Source organism: Rana temporaria, chromosome 1 (assembly GCF_905171775.1).
Source record: "Rana temporaria chromosome 1, aRanTem1.1, whole genome shotgun sequence".
Classification (NCBI taxonomy): domain Eukaryota; kingdom Metazoa; phylum Chordata; class Amphibia; order Anura; family Ranidae; genus Rana; species Rana temporaria.
In genome coordinates, this window is record NC_053489.1 from 49385700 (window position 1) to 49408146 (window position 22447).

General features: G+C 47.0%; 1 protein-coding gene across 2 annotated transcripts in view; it reads left to right on the forward strand.

Moving 5' to 3' along the window:
* NEDD4L (NEDD4 like E3 ubiquitin protein ligase) overlaps positions 1 to 22447 on the forward strand; it is a 615111-nt gene that overhangs the window by 206756 nt on the left and 385908 nt on the right. For both annotated transcript variants that reach the window (XM_040337654.1, XM_040337707.1), the window contains exon 2: positions 11235 to 11308. In XM_040337654.1, coding sequence (XP_040193588.1) covers positions 11235 to 11308 — 74 coding nt within the window. The remainder of the gene's footprint in view (positions 1 to 11234; positions 11309 to 22447) is intronic.

Below are 22447 nucleotides of genomic sequence, written 5' to 3' on the forward strand. Positions count from 1 at the left end.
TCTGCAGCTAAGGATTCGGATCCCGGTCTCAGCTACATGTGAATTGAGTTTGGTGGTCTCAGCCCGGCTCCCGGTGGGTGTGCTATGCGAGGTAAGCCTGCGCTTAGTACGCCCACCCCCTTCCCACAAAAAAACACCATACTTACACGCACTCGAAATTGGGTTAACATGCACGCACTTTGACCACGCGGTCTCTAAAAAAAAGAGAGGCGAAGGACTAACGGGGCTGGTTGAGCGGGCAAATCCTCTCACTCCCTTATAGGGAGTCCCTCTGCCCCGTTGGGCTTCAAAGCGGAGCAGGTAGGGCGGGCTGTGTGGGAGGACCCCCTCACACACCCACCATTGCCACCCGGGGCATGGAGAAAGGTGGCAGATTGCCTCTGGGGGAGGCCTGCCTACTCCCAACTCCTGCAGTCCGGCTCCTCTCTCAAGTACACGCACAAAATACACTTAAAAAAAAAAAAATAGCCCACTTGGTGTAAAAGCCATCAAGGTGCATGCATAGGCGGTGAAGCCCTTAGATGCGTGTAAAACCGGCAGCAATGCATAAGAGGTCACAAACCAACCTAAACCTGTGCTAAGATGGCATTTTGCATTCTGGCAAGATGTTCTTGACCCAGGCACAGATCTTGTCAAGCATTCTTCCTTTGGTGACAGCTCACCAGTAACGGGAGTGAAGAATTTCAATATGCGTGTGGATCACTTTGTAGCTGTTTCCTGAGGAGCGAATGTATTTTACGAGGGGAAGTTGATCTTCACAGGTTCTGCTGATGGTGAAAGAATCGATCGCCTTTGTGACTTGGCCCTTTCGCTAATTGCAGAATCGCTCATTACATCATCTTTGTAGCATTTGTTTGGTACATTGCCCACGGTAATCCGAGTCACGCACTGCAGTGATGACCCAATCTAATCTACAGTTGGGTACAGCATTTGAGAAAATTCTTAGTCGTCGATTAGCTGAATTGTTTGTGCCAAACAAATTTTTTAGTGAGTGTTTCATTGAATAAGTGATCGCACATTGTTTTATGGTCCATTAGCTGCCTAGCAACCACAGTATGGCTTCCCATCATCGGAGATTATGTGGTAGCCGAGAACTGATGAAAATTGTACTGTGATAGTATTGCTCCTTTGTAACAAAATTGCCCAAGACTATATACACACACACACACATACACTATATTGTTAAAAGTATTGGGACGCCTGCCTTTACACTCACAAACTATGACATCCCAGTCTTAGTCCGTAAGAGCCGGTTCACGCTGGGGCGGCACGACTTTGGGGGCGACTCGGCAAGGCGTCCTGAAGACGACTTCAGAGGCGACTTGCAAAATGACTTCTGTATAGAAGTCAATGCAAGTCGCCCCCAAAGTCATACAAGAACCTTTTTCTAAGTCAGAGCGACTTGCGTCGCTCCTATTAGAACGGTTCTATTGAATAGAATGGGACGCGACTTGTCAGGCGGCTGAGTCGCCTGACGAGTCGCCCCAGTGTGAACCGGCTCTAAGGTTCAATATCGAGTTGGTCCACCCTTTGCAGCTATAACAGCTACAACTCTTCTGGGAAGGCTGTCCACAAGGTTTAGGAGTGTCTATAGGAATGTTTGACCAATCCATTGTATGTATATTTTCATTGTCTAACCCAACCTATTTGGTACCAGGGACCAGTTTCCTGGCAGGGACCAAGGGTTGGACTGGATATTCACAGAGTCTGTCCTTTAGCCCTCTTCACACCACAACCTCCTCTTACAGTGTCCACAGTTCCCCATTTAACGCAGTCCCACAGTGTCCTCAGTTCCCTTTCACATCACAGCCCCCTTTTACATTACAGTGCCCCTTTACAGTTCAGTCCCCTTTACATTAATGTAAAAGGGCATGGTGATGTAACGGGTACTGTGATATAAAGGGAACTGCACTGTAATGATTGCAGTGTCCTACCTGTGGTAGGATAGAGGTAGTTTTCTGCCTTGTGTACTTCTTTGTGTCTTCCGCCGCCGTTGTCAACCTGTCAGCAGGGCAGGGGGTGGGAACAGCTGCAGATCTGGACGGAGGGCGGGAGCTGCCAAAATGTATAATTTAACAAGCGGGTGATCACCTGCTTGTTCATATGAAAGACTCCTACCCTTTCAGCTCCTCCCGCCCGCTGCCCTGCTGAAAGGATGACGTTGGCGGCGGGGTAGGAGACACAGGCTCTGTGACACAGCAGGAGGTGAGCAGCAACCGCGTCTGTGATAGTCCTGTCGAGACTGCGGTTGATGCTCACCTCCCGCGGCTTGGCCTGGCCATCAGCAGACCACAGACTGGTACCGGTCCGTGAGCCGGGGGTTGGGGACCCCTGGTCTATCCTTTTGCTAGAATCATTGGTCTTTTAAAGTTAGTTTGCAAAGAAATGTTAATCATTATCCAGTCTAGTAAATATAGTATTGATGGCCTGGCTTCATAAATGAGTTATGAACAGTGTTGGAAATAATTTTATGTTGGCAGCTCTGCTTGTAGGAGTATAATGTAGGATTATTTTGGCAGGGAGGTAGGTTACAGAGGCCCTCCTTATGATTACACACTCACATGCCAGGGTGTGGACACAGCTTATCAAATGTGGGCACGTGCTCTCACTCACGTACGGTATGTTTATGTTTTTGATGAAAGGTGATGATACTTAACCACTTAAGACCCGGACCTTTAGGCAGGTAAAGGACCCAGCCAGTTTTTGCGATTCGGCACTGCGTCGCTTTAACTGACAATTGCATGGTCATGCGACGTAGCTCCCAAACAAAATTGGTGTCCTTTTTTTTCCCACAAATAGAGCTTTCTTTTGGTGGTATTTGATCACCTCTGCGTTTTTTGTAGGGGGGCGGGGCTGGACGTGTGACATCATGTGACATCATTGATCGTGTTTCCCTATATTAGGGAACACACGATCAATGACGGCGCTACAGTGAAGAACGGGGAAGCTGTGTTAACACACATCTCTCCTCGTTCTTCAGCTCCAGGGACCGATCGCGGGACTCCAGCGGCGATCAGGGCCATGGAGCTTCGGACCGGGTCGCGGGCGGGCGCGTGCCCGCGACCCACGGATGGGCACTTAAAGAGGTACGTGCTTGTGCCCAGCCGTGCCATTCTGCCGACGTATATCTGCAGGAGGCGGTCCTTAAGTGGTTAAAGAGGAAGTAAACCCTCTTTAAAAAAATAGCATATGCATAGCATACTAGCTCATTATGTATTACTTACCTGAGATCGAAGCCCCCGCAGTGGTGCTCGTTCCTCACATCCGCCACCGCCATCTTTCCCCAAGTATCTTCCTTGTATCGCGACTCCGGCGCTGTGACTGGCCGAAGCCGCAATGACGTCACTCCCGCGCATGCGCCGCCACTAACGGCATGATCCCTGTTAGTAACAGCACGCTCAGTGTGCCTGCGTGCCGTTGTCTACGGCGCATGCGCAGGAGACAAGGGTGCATGTCTTTTGGAAATATCTTCTAAACCGTGGAGGTTTAGGAGATATTTCTTGCACCTACAGGTAAGCCTTGATCTAGGCTTACCTGTAGGTGCAAGTGGTCTGCAAGGGTTTACAACCACTTGTGACAGGAAGTCAGGTAAATTTGTGGGTGTTGTCACAGACGGGACATACATTTCTGCCTTGTTTAGACAATACACCAATTGTTATTAGGCGTTGGCTGCAAATGTAGCCAGGAAAGGTTTGAGGGCGTTGGAAGACTTCAGCTGTTCAGAATGAGGCAATTAAGGCCTCTATAAGTAAATCCAGAGGATTACCACTGAACTGCTGCATCCTGAGGCTTTGTGAATAAGGAGAGCAGTGTACTGAAAGTCTTCTGAGGAGGTGAGGAGAGGATTGATTTTTCTGTGTGCTAAAAATCAAGAGACTATTGTTTTTCTGCTGTATGACCAGCAGTGTCTGCCCAGCACTAGGCTGTGCCAGACTCCCTAGATAGGTTCCTGTGTGGTGAAGGTAGACGCCCCAAGTGGCCAGGGTTTATTTTATGTTTGATTTTGTTTATGCTGTTTGGACGCTTGCACTTGTTTCCAGCAAGATGGAAGAATAAACCAAAATCTTTGTTTTCAACCGTCTTCGACTGCCTGTCTGTATAAATTCAGTGTGTAGTGAACCCATCCAGGGGGTCACACACCCCGCTACCGAGCTAACCCCTTACACACTTTAAAGGTGAATTCTGGGCACAAGAACTTTTATTTAACCGTTTTTCTCAATAGCCTCACAAAAATAAAAAATATTTAAATATATATACACACACAGTATCTGACAAAAGTGAGTACACCCCTCACATTTTTGTAAATATTTAATTATATCCTTTTCATGTGACAACACTGAAGAAATGACACTTTGCTACAATGTTGTGTAGTGAGTGTACAGCTTGTAGAACAGTGTACATTTTCTGTCCCCTCAAAATAACTCAACACACAGCCATTAATGTCTAAACCGCTGGCAACAAAAGTGAGTACACCCCTAAGTGAAAATGTCCAAATTGGACCCAATTAGCCATTTTTCCTCCCCGGTGTCTCATTAGTGTTACAAGTAGGGTTGTCCCGATACCGATACCAGTATCGGTATCGGGACCGATACCGAGTATTTGCGGGAGTACTTGTACTCCCGCAAATGCCCCCGATGCCTGGCCGAATACTTAGCCCACCCACCATCTGTCCAATCCCGAGCAAGGGGGAGTGTCTATACGCGGCGGGAAACACTACAGCTATTCAAATGAAAGCTGTAATGTTCCCCGCCTGTATTAACTAAGCGGCGGCAGCAGCAGCGTTGCGGCGGCATCTAGGTATGGGGGACATGGCTGCATCTATGGGGGGGACATGGCTGCATATATGGGGGATATGGGGGACATGGCTGCATATATGGGGGGGGGCATGGCTGCATATATGGGGGGCATGGCTGCATATATGGGGGGACATGGCTTCATATATGGGGGACATGGCTGCAATATGTGGGGGACATGGCTGCATCTATGGGGGACATGGCTGCATCTATGGGGGGACATGGCTGCATCTATGGGGGGACATGGCTGCATATGTGGGGGGACATGGCTGCACTTGTGGGGGGACATGGCTGCACTTGTGGGGGGACATGGCTTCATATATGGGGGGGACATGGCTGCATATATGGGGGGGGACATGGCTGCATTTGGGGACACATTTCAAAAAAAGTATCGGTATTCGGTATCGGCGAGTACTTGAAAAAAAGTATCGGTACTTGTACTTGGTCCTAAAAAAGTGGTATCGGGACAACCCTAGTTACAAGGTTTCAGGTGTGAATGGGAAGCAGATGTGTTAAATTTTGTGTCATCGCTCTCTCTCTCTCATATTGCAAGACCGGTCATTATTGCTGATTTGTTTTTTCTTTGTATAGGAGAAAATATCAGTAACTGCTTATAACAAGCATATTTTTTTTCCTTTTTGGCCAGAGTACCGTTTTAAATTGTAAGGAAAAGGGTTATTTTTGTGTGTGCGGTACATTACGTTTTTTGCAGAATATAGCATGTTCTATTAAAAATCTTTGCTGAGTAATATAGTTGGCGTCTTCCAGCTCTACACTGAGCTTTCATTGTTCATCACGGTAGAATAATGAATCACATTGATACAGATGGCTGTTCGGCAGCACCTGGGTCCTGTTCTTCCAGTTCATCCGAAAGTTCTATCATTGAGTCTTATGAACATAACAGGCTGGTAATTTATTGGCACGGCTCCTTGTTTTCAGCTCGGTTATGTAGCTTGGTTTTAGCCAATTGTATTCAGTCTTGTCTTGTCTCCGTCGAACCTGATATTTCAGTTCTGGATCAATGTTCATATTTTAGTCCTTAAAGCAGATGTCCGCTGAAAAAATAAAATATTAAAAGCCAGCAGCTACAAATACTGCAGCTGCTGACTTTTAATATCAGCACACTTACCTGTCCTGGAGTCCAGCGTCATCCGCAGCAGAGGACAAGCGATCGCTCTTCTCTCTGCTGCTCCCCCCGCCCCCCTAGGTGAGGGAACCAGAAAGTGAGGCGCTCCAGCTTCACTGCCCGGTTCCCTACGGCGCATGTACGAAGTCGCGCCGCGCCTGCTGACTGGCTCCCGCTGTGTTCTGGGAGCCGAGTGTTCCCAGAACACACCGGGGGGGGGGGAGGGGAAGGTGACGTCCTGCCCGCAGTCTACCCGCAGACTGTGTGGCCGTAAGTGGCTGCAAATACCTGTCTTTAGACAGATATCTGCACCCCCCTCCCCCCTGAAAGGTGTCAAATGTGACACCGGAGGGGGGGAGGGTTCCGATCAGCGGGAGTTCCACATTTAAAGACACCTGTCATTTCAGATCCATCATGGCAGCGCCTGTTAGTGGGCATCCCCTCACCTGCTGCCGCCACGTCCCTAACCTTGCTGTGTCACTGGCACATCACCAGCCATCCAATTAAAGTGAATGGGATTGTCGGTGAGTCAACAGCGGGTCAGAGGAAGAGCCGCTGCAGGACAGAGATGACGGCTCTTTAAAAATTATGATTTAAATAAAATCCACCCTGGCTGAGCCTGATTGGGAGAAGGGGATGCAGGTCATCACAGTACTTGCAAATGGGAGAGAGGGGGGGGGGGGGCAGCTCATGCACTACAATAATGCCTAGATCAGTGTTTCTCAACTCCAGTCCTCAAGGCGCCCCAACAGGTCATGTTTTCAGGATTTCCCTCAGATGAAATGGCTGTGAAACTGATCAAATCACCTGTGCAAAATGATGGAAAGCCTGAAAACATGACCTGTTGGGGCGCCTTGAGGACTGGAGTTGAGAAATACTGGCCTAGATGACAGAATGAAAAGCTTGGTTAGGTAGACTTTGTTACCTTTTATGCGTCTCAAGGCTTCATTTTTAATTTCTGATTGGAGTGTCCCTTTAACCACTTGAGACCCGCGCTATTGACAAAAGACGTCAACAGCGCGGCTCTCAGGTGCCAACTGAACGTCTTTGGACGTCATTTAAAGTGCATTACCCGCGCGCGCCTCTGGGGGGTGCGCAGCGGGTAAATGCTGTCCCGACGCATCGCTGGGAAGCCGATGCGTGTACCTGCCGGTCGCGATGTCCGCCGGGTACACGCGATCGTCGGTAACACAGCAGGGACGTGGAGCTCTGTGTGTAAACACAGAGCTCCACGTGCTGTCAGAGGAGAGGAGACCGATGCTGTGTCCCTTGTACATAGGGACACAGCATCGGTCACCTCCCCCAGTCACCCCCCTCCCCCACACAGTTAGAACACACCCAGGATACACATTTAACCCCTTCCTCACCCCCTAGTGTTAACCCTTCACTGCCAGTCACATTTATACAGTAATTAGTGCATTTTTATAGCACTGATCGCTGTATAAATGTGAATGGTCCCAAATTTGTGTCAAAAGTGTCCGATACGTCCGCCGCAATATCGCAGTCCCAATAAAAATCGCAGATCGCCGCCATTACTAGTAAAAAAAAAAAATAATAAAAAAAAAATCATAATTCTGTTCCCCATATTGTAGGCACTATAACTTTTGCGCAAACCAATCGCTTATTGTGATTTTTTTTTTTTTTTTTTTACAAAAATACGTCAAAATACGTATCGGCCTTAACTGAGAGAAATGTTTATTATTTTTTTTAAAAATTGGGATATTTATTATAGCAACAAGTACAAAATATATATATATATATTATTGTTTATAGCGCAAAAAATAAAAACCGCAGAGGTGATCAAATACCACCAAAATAAAGCTCTATTCGTGGGGAAAAAAGGACGTAAATTTTGTTTGGGAGCCACGTCGTACGACCGCGCAAATGTCAGTTAAAGCGACGCAGTGCCGGAAGCTGAAATTTCGCCTGGGCACGAAGGGGGTTTATGTGCCCAGTAAGCAAGTGGTTAAATGTGGCCATAGGAGGTCCTCTCCCATGCATTGTGTTGGTTCTCTGTACGGGGATGGATGTGATTTAGGATGCTTGTTTCCCAGCCGCCTGATTCCGTCTTCCTGGAAAGGTCATCACTCTTCTGATTACACAACGTGTTTTGTGCACCAGCAGCACTGACAGTAACAAGTCGACTGACTGTCTTGGACAGATCGGTAATTGGCTCTTCCAATTAAGTATTAGAAGAATGGAGGGTAGGTAGTAGAATGATTAAAGAGCAAGTCACCCCAACCTGACACGTCCATGGAATAAAAAAAGGATTCATCAGAAATACTGTGACGTCATCACTCTGTAAACCCTACTGGGGGATTATAGGAAATGAGCAGAGCAGGTTTTCATGGACTACTCGCCCTGAAAGCTTGATTGTGATCGACTCTTAAAGGTGTATTCCAGCAAATATGAAAAGTTTGCATTCAAACGAAGTTGGGTGTATTCATTTCACCTCACTGGTGAAGCGTAAAGCATTATTTCCCTGATCTTGTGTTGGAAATATCATTATATCATTATTTAATATGGCGGCCAGGCCCGTCGTGACAAGGCAAGCAAACCAAGCAATTGCTTAGGCATAACTCCCAACATTTCTAAAATCCACTGCGGGACATTCTTGTTGAGCGGGGGAGCCAGGGATCAAAGTTGTTGTTGAGCGGGGGGGGATTGCTGCGATCGAAGTTGTTGAGCAGGGAGGGTTGCCGCGATCGAAGTTGTTGAGGTGAGGGGGGAGGGGGGTGATTGACGCGATCAAAGTTGTGAAGCGGGGGGGGGGGGTGGCGCTGATTGGTGAAGTACTTGTCTCCTACCTGTGCACACAGCCTTTCAGGTTCTCCTCTTCCCGTCAGCTGCCGCAGACCACACACCGCTCCGGTAAGCATGTCTCCCCTCTGACCTTGTTCTTCTTCCTGTGCTGTTCTTCTTCTTGTGCGGGAAAATTAACCCCTGCGCGGGACTGCGGGAGGATGCAGTCTGTGCGGGAAGTTCCCTCAGAATCCGGGCGGGTTGGTAGGTATGGCTTGGGGTCCCAAGCAGGCCGGGTACCGCACGATACAGGAGATTCAGTTTCCTGTTCCCGGCCGGACTGACAGGAAGTGCACACTGAGTGCTCACTTCCTTTCAGTCCGGTCGGGAACAGAAAACTGAATCTCCTGCCGTGCAGTACGGTGGGGGGGGGGGGGGGGTAAAAAGATCATTGGGAGGGGGGAGGGGAGTAAGGACACAGGGGGGGGTAAAAAAACATGGGGAGGGGGGTAAAAAGAACATTGGTTCGGAGGGGGGAGTAAGAAGGACACAGGGAGGGGGGGAGAGTAAAAAAAACATAGGGAGGGGGGCCTCATGTTCATTTTGCTTGGGGCCCCCAAATTCCTTCAAACGGCCCTCATGGCGGCCATTAATACTATAGAAGGAAAACTTTATTTATTTTTTTAAGATGTTTTAGCAAATTTTAAGAGTCATATAAAGCTCATTACACCCATAACAAAAAACGGAAAACCCCAAATTAAAGTGGTTGTAAAGTCAGAAGTTATTTTATCTTAAAGTGGATGTACACCCGATGCATGAAATGTGAGCTGGGCACATATATCTGCAGTATTTTGTTATCTCTTTTCAATGAGCCAAGTCTTATGGCTCTCTTCTGAACGGTTCCTCTTTTATCAGCCTGAGAACTCCTCACATTCTTTTTTACTTTTTAGACAAAAGCAGCCTGAATCTTTTGTCAAAGGAGGTTGCTAAAATAGAGTAGCAGAGAGCACCTCCTATTAGAAAACAGCTCTGAGAGTCTCTGCCTATGATGAGAGGGGGTGTGTGCCTTTCCTCCAATCAGCAATGTTGGCTATGAATAAGCACTAGTTTCACTGCGAAACGCGTCAGTGTCAGGTTTTATTTTGCTGTGACTTGTAGTGCTGTCCTTACAATTTCTTCAGAGTGCAGCTGCCCAGAGACAATTTTTGTTCCTGCTCAGCAATGTTAGCTATCGTGGCTGTATGCCCAGACTGAATCACACTCTGTGTTAACCAGGAAGAGAAAACCTCCTAACACAATCTCAACTTTCTAAACCGTATATAAATGTGAACACAGCAGATATACATGTAAAACCTATGTAGGGAGATTTGGTTAATCTTTGTGTATCATCTTTGTGTATCATCTGTATATATATATATAAAAAAAAATCTCAAACATGTTATACTTGCCTCCTCTGTGCAGTTGGTTTTGTACTCTTCTGGGGTCCCTCAGTGGCGCTGGTGGCTCCTCCTCTTCTCGAGTGCCCCATTGGAGAAGCGCTCTCCTTCGGACACTGTGCGGGCGCACTCCCATGTCCAGCTTCTGCGTCTATTGACACAGCAGGACTCGGCCCCACCTCCTGGCACCTGCGTTATTGGGTTTGATTGACAGTAGCGGGAGCCAATGGCTGCGCTTCTAGCAATATATCCAATCGGGACATGAGACACCAGCCATAGCTGGTGTGCTCATCTCCGGGGAGAGAAAGACTGGGCTCAGGTAAGTAAAACGCGGGGTTTACAACCCCCTTTTAAGATGAACCCTTCTGTGTGCAGCTGCCCCTTTTATACTTACCGGAGCCCCATCTCTCTCCAGCGATGTCCACAAGTTTTTCACTCCTCCTGATTGGCTGAGACACACCATTGACCTTTTTAAAGTGGTTGTAAACCTTTGAAATAAAAAATGAGCAAAGAATATCCTTCTATAGTGTGTACTTGCCACAATCCAAAGCACCTAGAGTAATTTCTCTCATTTCTCTGCTATCTGCATGAGTCACCTCTGACAGCCAACACCAGACAATCGGGAGAGATGCCCCCTTCCCCAGCACACATGTGACAGCCTCAGTTGTGAATGTTTCTCTTTGAGACTGTGTGTAGAAGGCCTTACACTCAGGTCTCCGATTACACTCAGCTCTCTGCTCTATGCTGTGCAGTGTGTGACAAAAGATCCCTGCTCCCTGTCTTCTGAAGTTTATAAATGCTGTTTAATTTCTTGATGGATGTAGAGGAGAGAGTGCTGCAGATAAACAGGTACAACTTGCGTAGGAGGATTTGTTTCCTCCCTGTGTATCAACTGAGACCAGTCACCTCACTGGCCAGATGTAAAGGTTTACAACCACTTTGAAGGTTAACAGAGTGGACTTGCTAACTTTAGCACAACTGCAGGAATTTCTGGTTGACATCACCAGTTCACCGATTGATTTTACTTGTTGCCTGGAGCTGAGCTTTAATTTCTCTGGCTGATGGATTATTTGCTATAAGACGTGTTACCTTCCAATCTCTAATGGCACATTGTTCTTCTTTTTTTTTTTCTTTTAGGCGGAATCTCGCATCCTCCGAGTTAAGATTGTGTCTGGTATTGATCTGGCCAAGAAGGATATCTTTGGAGCAAGGTAATTATCAGAATTATTTATACTCTTTTGTATCATGTTTCATGTCTATCTAATTACGTCTGACATTCCGTCTTATTGAAGCGGCGGATTCTGCAAAATGTAATTCCACTTGCAGAGTCCCCGCTGTGCGCTGGCACTTGTGGCGCCCACACAGCGGCAGTTTTAAAGTCTGCCCGTTCCTTGGTTTATGTTTCTGCAGACAAACGATGGTAAGTGGTTGTTTGCAGGCAACTAAGTTGCTTGCCCAGAACCATGGTGGAACCCTTAACTTGTTAGGCCCCATGCACACGAGAAGCAAATGCAAACACATGTAAACTCAAGTTTTCAAAGGCAAAAACAGGCGTTTAAAACGCCCGTTTTTGCCGCGAATTTTATGGCGTTTTTCCACGTTTAGCAGCGTTTTGTTGCGTTTAGCTGCGTTTTACCACGTTAGGCTATCAGCGTTCATAACAAAGACATTGTAGACCCTCCCAAAGCTTTGAAACGCAAAAACGTTTGCGTCTGAACCCAAAATGTTGCGTCTGAAAAAAACGAGCCTAAACCCAACTGCTTTAAAACGCAAAAAAACATGAATGTGTGCATGGACACATAGGATAACGTTAAATGTGTTCAGGGGCAGTTGAAAAAAATTCCCAAATGCCTCTGAACTCGAGTTTACCAGCGTCTCGTGTGCATGGGGCCTTACTCTCCAGCATGCAAAGGCTAATTCCAAGTCGGAAGGGCAGTTTCTTGCCAGCTCTTGTCTTGTGTTAGGAGTTGACCTCCAGAACCTGTGTCCAGACTCTGTATTTACTTCGAGGGCTTGTACATGTAAAGGGCAATCGGTAAGGATGCACCAATATATCGGCCTCTTGAAAATTAAAAATTATTGGTCAAAAATGGGGTTGAGGCCAGGTGACACATGCACACCGTTGGAGTCAGGAGTGCACCGCTAAGGTAGTGGACCTTATGGCTGACTGTTGCGGATGGGAAAAGGGAATAGCCGCTCCAGGTGGGAACCCAGATGAATATCCTCCGCTGCAGATAACTCAGGTGCAGGCAATGCACTTAGCAAAGCAGGAACAAAATTTTTCTCTGGACAGCCTGTAGCGGTCACCACCGTTTATGACCTTCCATCAACCCACGACAGCTTATCGACACTCCAACCAACAGGCAGACCTGATCCATTCCATAAGAATTCCCTCAATAACGAGACTGACAAGCTCTGTTACTGCGTCAAAATATGAACTGAACTTTTAATGGTTGCTTCCCAGCTTTTTATGCAGTATAAGGCATGAAAGGAACAATCAACTCCCCACCCACACATCACACCGTGGGGGGCTTCAATCACATTCTTTGAGCTAATTACTAAACATTCTAGACATCTCGACGCCGGGCTATAATTATCAGGACCTAATCACTGCACATTCCTTCATTAACAGAACTCAAACAAAACACCATCGCACAATGATCTCTTCAATCCACATCCCTAGGCAGACGTTCTGTCTCCGCATACAGCTTGACACCTATTCACACCTCTGAGCATCAATAGGCTTTAGACAGTGTTATCACACAATTAAAGGCCTTTCAAGAGCCAGCCTTATTTAACATGTTAACAGTCTTCACAGAGAGATGAGTGATAGAATATTCTTTGCAGGCATTAAGGAATATACTGTAGATCACTGTCCACGCCAAAACAATCCAACATGTGGCCCCCATCTCCTGGCTCAATCTGTGCCCAAAAGTCACTCCTGTTACATAGCCGCACTGTGAACAAATTGTAGCCTTTATTAAAAGGATAGCACTACAAGTCATAGCAAAATGAAATAAAAACCAGACTGACGCGTTTCGCACTGAAACTCATGCTTAGTCATGACTTTTAGTGCTGTCCTTTTAATAAAGGCTACAATTTGTTCAGATGGCAGCTGTCCAGAGACGATTTTTGTTCCTGACTGTTGCGGATGAAGCTCTGGGTGGTTCAGGAAAGCAGGTCCTCTGGAGCACCAACACAGATCACACTGAGAGCTAGAGCATGAGATTCCCCAGGGTGCAGAGTCTAAGAGCCAGCAGGTGTTCACCAGAGCTCCTAGTGGTGGGAATGGACTTCGCTGCAACCGGCTCCAGGTCACGGCCCCCAGGGCCCCCCAGCTCACGGTAGCATAGCTTTCGACTGTCCCTGATTTGGAGCAATGTCCCTCTGTGCCTCTTTCCCCCTCATTTGTCCCTCATTTTGGTCTGTTCTATATAGTTGTATATAAAATCCACTTTTTATCTTTCACTGTTTCCCAGTGCTAAACTTTTCATTCAAAGTCTAAATTGCTGCATTTGTACATTTTAAAAGCCAATATAAAGGAATAGTAGTGGTAAAAAAAAGTTGTGGATTTTTCTTTTTTTTGGTTAATTCTCCTTTAGGGGGGTGTGGCAGGGGGTGTGTCCTATGCCTACATACGTTTGTTAGTAGGTGTCCCTCATTCCCATCTCAAATGTTGGGAGGTATGCGGTAGGCTACTGGAGGATAGAGACCGGGACACCAAGGGACAGTAAGGAGAAAAGCCAAAAGGTCGGGCCAACTAGCAGACAGGGATAGTCAAAGAACACACCAAAGGTCAGGGTATGAAGCAGACGGGGATAGTCAAGAACAAGCCAAGGACGGTAAACAGAATCGAATGTGGAGCACACAGCAAGAAGCACACAGGAAGCCAAACGCACAATATTCATCAGCAAGGCTGGGTTCCAGTGCACAGGTTAAAGGGGTTGTATGGCTTTGGTTTACAAACATGTCATACTTGCCTCCACTATGCAGTTCATTTTGCACAGAGTGGCCCCGATCCTGGTCTTCTGGGGTCCCTCGACGGCTGTCTCGGCTCCTCCTCACAAGCGCTAACCCCCTTCATGGGACGCTCTCTCCCAAGGGGGTTAGCTTGCAGGCGCGCTCCCGTGATACAGCCGGTGGCTGCCGCTGACTGTATCACTTTGCCCCGCGCGCGTCGCGTCATTGGATGTGATTGACAGCAGCGCGAGCCAATGGCTGCGCTGCTTTCAATGTCCAATGACAAGATGCCTCAAGCAGGGGGGAAACCATCACAGGAACAAGCCCAGGAGTTTTGTGGCTTAAGCAAGTAAAATGGGGGGGCCCGAGAATGCAAGGTGCATCCTATGCATTAAGGTGAAAAAAACACGAAGCGTTACAACCCCTTTTAATATAGTGTTCCCAGTTAGAGGCTGGGGTGGAGCCATGCTTGAGGGAAGATTACTTAAAGGGGTTGTTCTGTGATAACATGCAAAGACATGCTTGTTGTGTGTTGGGTGCTGTGGTGCCATTCTTTCTCAATGGCACCCCAATGTATGTCTTGTGGTGCACTGTTACAGAAAAAGTGCATGCCCATTTTTTCATTGAGTTTTGGTGAGGAATCTAAGACAAAAAGTAAATTTTCAGGGCACTGCTTAGGCACAAATAACTTTGATTAGTGGTGGAGCTACCAGGGTCACAATGGCCAGGTCGCACAATGTGGCTCTGACGCTCCACCACTCGCAGTGCTCTGAGATGGGCTCTCACACAGCCCAGAGCCAGCACTGACTGTTCCCCTACCTCCTCCCTCAAACAGACCGGAGGCGGGAGAGAGGGCTGATCTGATCCTCCTGCTCCCACCCCTCTCCTCCTATATGTGCATTGCAGGAAGTGTAAAATCCAGCAGCTGGTTATCGAAGGTGCAGACACCTGATACCTGAGCCTCCATCATGGGTGAGCCAGCTCATCCTGCATTCCTTGAGTAAACTATTGGGGTGCTCTGTAGACTCTGATGTAAGGGGGGCTTTGGTGAGCAGAGGACCCCTTACATCCGAGTTCCCAATTACACTAAAGTCCACAGCATTTCCTCTTGCATCAGAGCCCCCCTTACTTTAGAGTTCCCCTTTAGATTTCAGAGTCCATAGAGATCCCCCTTACAGTGTAAGCAGAAATTCTGCGGACTCTGATGTAGGGGAGAACGCTGCAGACTCTGATGTAAGGGGGAGCGCTGCAGACTCTGATGTAAGGGGGAGCGCTGCAGACTCTGATGTAAGGGGGAGCGCTGCAGACTCTGATGTAAGGGGGAACTCTAAACACTCTGATGTACGAGGGGCTCTAGGAATTCTGATTAAAAGGGAATGCTGGGAACTCTGATGTAAGTGGGGGCTCTGGTTACAGAGTCTTCAACGTTTCCCCATATATCAAAGTTCCCTACGTACATCAGAGTCCTCAGTCTTTCCCTTAGAGTCCCCAGAGTTCCCCCCTTACATCAGAGTCTGCAGAGTCCCCCTTTACAGTGTAAGGGAACTCTGCTATTTTTGATGTAAAGGAGAACTCTTCAAGTCCAGATGTAATGGGGAACTGTGCGGGTTCAGGTGTAAAGGGCAACTGTGCGGGTTCAGCTGTAAAGGGCAACTGTGCGGGTTCAGCTGTAAAGGGCAACTGTGCGGGTTCAGCTGTAAAGGGCAACTGTGCGGGTTCAGCTGTAAAGGGCAACTGTGCGGGTTCAGCTGTAAAGGGCAACTGTGCGGGTTCAGCTGTAAAGGGCAACTGTGCGGGTTCAGCTGTAAAGGGCAACTGTGCGGGTTCAGCTGTAAAGTGGGCAACTGTGCGGGTTCAGCTGTAAAGTGGGCAACTGTGCGGATTCAGCTGTAAAGTGGGCAACTGTGCGGGTTCAGCTGTAAAGTGGGCAACTGTGCGGGTTCACCTGTAAAGTGGGCAACTGTGCGGATTCACCTGTAAAGTGGGTAACTGTGCGGGTTCAGCTTTAAAGTGGGGAACTCTGTGGACTCTGATATAAGGAGTGACTCCTATGATATCCATATGATTATAAATGTTATTTAATCACAAAATATACATATAGTGTATACTACACAATTTTTTTTTTTGGCTTGATGAAAAGATGGCAACCCTACCCAAGATGGCAGGAAAAGGGGCATGCTGCAGAACATGTGAACGGATCCTGCTGTCGGACCGTAATAAAGGGCCCCGCGATGGGAGTAAAGGGCCCTAAGCAAAATTTTTTTGCATCGGGCCCTGAAGGTTCTGATTTAGATATTCCCTATAACCAGTGGCGTTGCTAGGGGGGTGCGGGGGGTGCGGGCCGCACCGGGTGACACCCACTAGAGGGGTGACACCATCCCGATTTAAAAAAAAAAATTTTTTTTTTTTTTTTTAGCTGACATGACCAGAGGTGCAGGTGGCTGTGTAATGTAAAAGGGGTGCAGTGATGCAGGGTGTTGTGTAATGTAAAAGGGTCCAGAGGTGCAGGGGGCTATGAGATGTAAAGGGGGCCAGTGATGCAGGGTGCTGTTTAATGTAAAGGGGTCCAGAGGTGCAGGGTGCTGTGTAATGTAAAGGGGTGCAGAGGGCTGTGTAGTGTAAAAGGGTCCAGAGGTGCAGGGGGCTATGTGATGTAAAGGGGTGCAGTGATGCAGGGTGCTGTGTAATGTAAAGGGGTCCAGTGATGCAGGGTGCTGTGTAATGTAAAAGGGGTGCAGTGATGCAGGGTGCTGTGTAATGTAAAGGGGTCCAGAGGTGCAGGTGGCTGTGTAATGTAAAAGGGTCCAGAGGTGCAGGGTGCTGTGTAATGTAAAGGGGTGCAGAGGGCTGTGTAGTGTAAAAGGGTGCAGGGGGCTATGTGATGTAAAGGGGTGCAGAGGTGCAGGCGGCTGTGTAATGTAAAGGGGTGCAGAGGGCTGTGTAGTGTAAAAGGGTCCAGAGGTGCAGGGGGCTGTGTAATGTAAAATGGTCCAGAGGTGAAGGGGGCTGTGTAATGTAAAGGGGTCCAGTGATACAGGGTGCTGTGTAATTTTAAAGGGATCCAGTGATGCAGGGGGCTGTGTAATGTAAAGGGGTGCAGGGTACTGTGCAATGTAAAGTGGTCCAGAGGTGCAGTTGTGGAGAGGGGTACACAGTAGTAACAAAAAGATATTGAAGGATGCAGAGGTATGCAGGGGGCACAGTGTGGTGTTTTTACATTTTAACGTAGGGGGGGGGGGGGGGGTGCCAGATATTGGATCCGCCCCGGGTGCCAAATGCTCTAGGTACGCCCCTGCCTATAACATCGCAAATCCTCTGATTTTTATTTCTGGTTCAGATCTTGCATTGCAAGCTATAAAATAGAGAGCACTGCTCCGGTATGTTTCTCAGGATTGCTTCTTGTTACTATGGTATCTTTCTAGGTTGCTTGAAGCTCTTCTAAAAAGACTGGGCCTTGAAGGGACCTTATTATTATCGATTTGGCCTTTTTACCTTGGCCATCATCTTGTAGATCGGATCCCTGCAAGAACAGAGGGTGTTATTGCATGCCGCCGCCGCCGCCGCCGCGCTAACAACCTTGCTGGCGATTTCTGTAGATTAACGGTCAGTGTTTGTACTCCATCACCTCTTATTGTAGTGAGATTGTCTTGTGCTGTCACAATCGCCGCCTCTCTATAGAACCGGCCATTGCACATCTCCACATTCTCCGTCCTTCCCATTGGCGGCACACAATACTGATCATGGTCTTCCCTTTATTATTTCTGATTCTTGAGGAACCTGTGATAATATAATATTGCTGCAGATAAAAACTGCTAATATCTCCTCTTTGCTAATGACTAGATAATGGCCGCAGAATTGGATTTCGCTGGAAAACCGAGCTTTGTGTTTGAAGATGTGGTTAGACTTTCTTTACTTCTATGTGCAGCAAAATAATCTGCATTAATTGTTAATACCCTATTTCCCCAAATATAAGATTTTCCCTGAAAATAAGACCTAGCGTTATTTTCCAGGAGGGCTGCAATATAAGCCCTACCCCGAAAATAAGCCCTAGTTAAAAATGCTTGTAAAATCCTATAATCCACTCTATTATAGTAGTATATAATGTACAATGTGTGTGTTTCTGTAATATAATTGCGGGGGAAGAGAGCTCTGGCGGGTAACAGAAGTGCAGAGCGGCGCTATAACAAATGTATTTGGCACAATTATATTACAGAAACGCACACATTGTACATTATATACTACTGTAATAGAGTGGATTATAGGATTGTACAAGGATTTTAACTCAGTTCACACTGGGGATTCCTGACAGGCAGGGAGGGAGAGGGGGAGAGAAGACACCACATTACATGGTAAGACCTACCCCAAAAATAAGCCCTACTTTTGTTGGCATAATTAATATAAGTCCCAGGCTTATTTTCGGGGAAACACAGTAACTTTCCTTATAATGGGCATTTTCGGGGTTAGCCAGGATCTTGTTTTGTAATGCTTATACAGTGCTGTGAAAAAGTATTTACACCCCTTCCTGTTTTTTTTTTTTTGGCCTATTTGTCACACTTAAATGATTCCAATCGTCATAAATTTTTTGTATTGCACAAAGATACTCCAGATAAATACAAAATGCAGCTTTTAAATGATGATTTTATCTCATAAAGTGGAGTGCCAGACTTTTTTTTTTTACAAAAAGACACCCGTGATGTTCTTACTAATATATATCTTACAAGGTTATTATATGCAATGCCGCCGTTGTATTTCTTTTTTTGTGTAGTAAACTAACCTTTATCTTGGATTGCCAGCGCGTTCCCATCTTAATTGTGGATATGTGAAGCCCACTAGTATATTCTTCCAGCATATGGTGCTGCTGGCTACCCAGCATGCACCTCCCGATCTCGCGCATAAAGCACAAGGCGCGGCGCACACATCGTGTTGTCTCGGGTTGCCATAACAATGGCGGCGTCCAAGGAAGTTCCCGCCCCATTGTTATGGCAACCTAACCCAGGGCTCGACAAATCCAGGTCGCCATGGCGACTAGAAATGGGGTCCTGGCGACTTGGCTTGAAAGGGGGGCAAAATGAGCTGGCGCCATCTGGTGGTGAGCCGTTGGTATTACAAGTTATTACCACCAGATGTGTAAGCTGGCGCCATCTGGTGGTGGCCGTTGGTACAAGTTAAGCATTACAAGTTAAACAGCAATTCTAATGTAATTTTTCACTATTTTCACTGCCATCTTCTTCTCTCTAATTAGAACCCCCAAACATTATATATATTTTTTATCCTAACACCCTAGAGAATAAAATGGCGATCGTTGCAATACTTTCTGTCACGCCGTATTTGCGCAGCGGTCTTACAAGCGCACTTTTTTGGGAAAAAATTACACTTTTTTTAATTAAAAAAATAAGACAACAGTAAAGTTATCCCCATTTTTTTTATATCATGAAAGATAATGTTACGCCGAGTAAATTCATACACAACATGTCACGCTTCAAAATTGCGTGGAATTCGTGGAATGCCGACAAACTTTTACCCTTTAAAATCTTCATAGGCGACGTTTAAAAAAATCTACAGGTTGTATGTTTTGAGTTACAGAGGAGGTCTAGGGCTAGAATTATTGCTCTCGCTCTACCAATCGCGGCGATACCTCACATGTGTGGTTTGAACACCGTTTACATATGCGGGCGCTGCTCACGTATGTGTTTACTTCTGCGCGCAAGCTCGTCAGGACGGGGCGCGTTTTCTGGCTCCTAACTTTTTTAGCTGGCTCCTAGATTCCAAGCAAATTTGTCAAACCCTGACCTAACCTATTGATCAAGACTAAACTAAAAAAAATGGCGCTTCATGCCGCCTTGCATCGCATCATTTCCTGTTTGAAAAAAACGCAATGCTTAGAGGTGATGATGCCCACTAACTCCTGGGAATGATGACGCACATCTCCCAGGAGCCAGTGCACCGCCATGAATTGATGTACCTCACCGCAGCGAGAAACAAAAAGAAAAATTATTAGCCCATGAAAATAAGGTAAAAAAAAAAGGCTAATGATGTTTTAACTTGCTGCTATGAAGCAGATGGTGTAAATATGCAAACGTGGGTGGAACTCCGCTTTATGCTTAAAGCTAAGTTCTGCCGGAAAAAAAAAATTAAATCAGCAGCTACAAATAGTGCAGCTGCTGACTTTTAATATATGGACACTTACCTGTCCTGGGCGCCTGCGATGTCGATCCGTCACTCGGCTCTTGGGTTCTGCCATCTTCGCTAAGGGAAACAGGAAGTGAAGTCTTGCGATTTCACAGCCTGGTTCCCTACTGAGCATGCACGAGCCGCGCTGTGCGATCCCACTGGTCCCTGCTGTTTTCTGGGACCTGTGCGTCTCCCAGAAGACAGCGGGGGGAGTGACAGAGAAGTTGCCGGACGTGGTGTATGCCCGGAAGTGGGAGCAAATACCTGTATTACACAGGTATTCCCCCTCCCCCTGCAAGGTGCCAAATGTGACATCGGACGGGGGAGGATTCCGAAAAGCGGAAGTTCAATTTTTGGGTGGAACTCCATTTTAAGGGCTGCCTGGCCCTATGTGAAAAAGTAATTGCCCCCCCCAAACCCCCTTGACCCACTCCCCCAGGCTAAATCGCGAATAAACTGTGAGTCGCCACATTTTTTCGAAAGCGGAGTTACATTTTTTCTTGCCACAAACTTGGTGTCAAAAACGCAATTTTTAAGGGCTCTGAGATTTATATATTTTTTTGCCTTCACACACCCCTCCATGTTAACCTAAGTGTCCATGCAGATGTTTAGAGGCAGGAAAAAAAATGACTTGCGCATTCAGGAAAAGAGGCAGAAAAAACGCACTTGAATGCCAGAGCTTGAGTGTTCATTCATTTCAGTTGCTAGTGGAATGAATGAATGTCCAAATACTTGGGGCCAGATCCCCAAACGAATTACGCCGGCATATCTATTGATACGCCGCGTAATTTCAAAGTTCCCGCGTCGTATCTTTGTTTTGTATCTACAAAACAAGATACGACTGCATCTGGGCTCGATCCGACAGGCGTACGTCTTAGTACGCCGTCGGATCTAAGGTGCATTTTTCCGCTGGCCGCTAGGTGGCGTTTCCGTCGAATTCCACGTCGAGTATGCAAATTCGCTAGATACGGCGATCCACGAACGTACGTCCGGCCGGCGCAGTTTTTTACGTCGTTTGTGTTAGGCTTTTTCCGGCGTAAAGTTACCCCTGCTATATGAGGCGTATCCTATGTTAAGTATGGCCGTCGTTCTCGCCTCGAATTTTGAAAATGTTACGTCGTTTGCGTAATTCGTTCGCGAATAGGGCTTTGCGTAGAATGACGTCACCGTCGTAAACATTGGCTTGTTCCGGTTTAATTTCGAGCATGCGCACTGGGATACCCCTACGGACGGCGCATGTGCAGTTGAAAATAAACTTCATTTACGTCGGGTCAAGACGTATTTACATAAAACATGCCCCCATCACATCCATTTGAATTGCGCGCCCTTACGCCGCCAAAGATGCACTACGTCGCCGTAACTTACGGCGCGCATTCTTTGAGGATTCCAAAAAAAGTAAAGTTACGGCGGCGTAGTGTATCTTAGATACGCTACGCCCGACGGAAATATGCGCCAGGGTACGTGGATCTGGCCCTTGATGTGTAAATCCATCTATGGCCACTCCTGCTCGACAGAAGTCGATCTAGCGATCGATCATTGTCATATGGGTCGTGGAAATTTTTTATCTGGTCAACAGCTGCAGCCCTGATTTTTATATTCTGACAGTGGAGTTCCCGCTGTCAGAATACAATAACACAGTGGGGAGGATTCCTCTATTCGTGTTGATGGAGGAATCCATTCAGGTTTTTCAATCAACCTGCTGGCTGATCGATAAAAAAAAAAAAAGAAAATCACTCCATGACCAGCCTAACTTACATATTACACTACCCCAGATGCAGGGGGAGAAGTGGCCACACACTAGAGCAGGGGTCTCAAACTCAAATTACCTGAGGGCAACAAGACAAGTTTTCATATGCCATGGGGGGCCGCATGCAAACTTTCAAACTTCAGAAACAACAGCACTGGTGTCAGCGAACGCATTATTACCACCAGCACTGGTGTAAGTCAGGGTTTGACAAATTTGCTTGGAATCTAGGAGCCAGCTAAAAAAGTTAGGAGCCAGAAAACGCACCCCGTCCTGACGAGCTTGCGCGCAGAAGCGAACACATACGTGAGCAGCGCCCGCATATGTAAACGGTGTTTAAACCACACATGTGAGGTATCGCCGCGATTGGTAGAGTGAGAGCAATAATTCTACCCCTAGATCTCCTCTGTAACTCAAAACATGCAACCTGTAGATTTTTTTAAACGTCGCCTATGAAGATTTTAAAGGGTAAAAA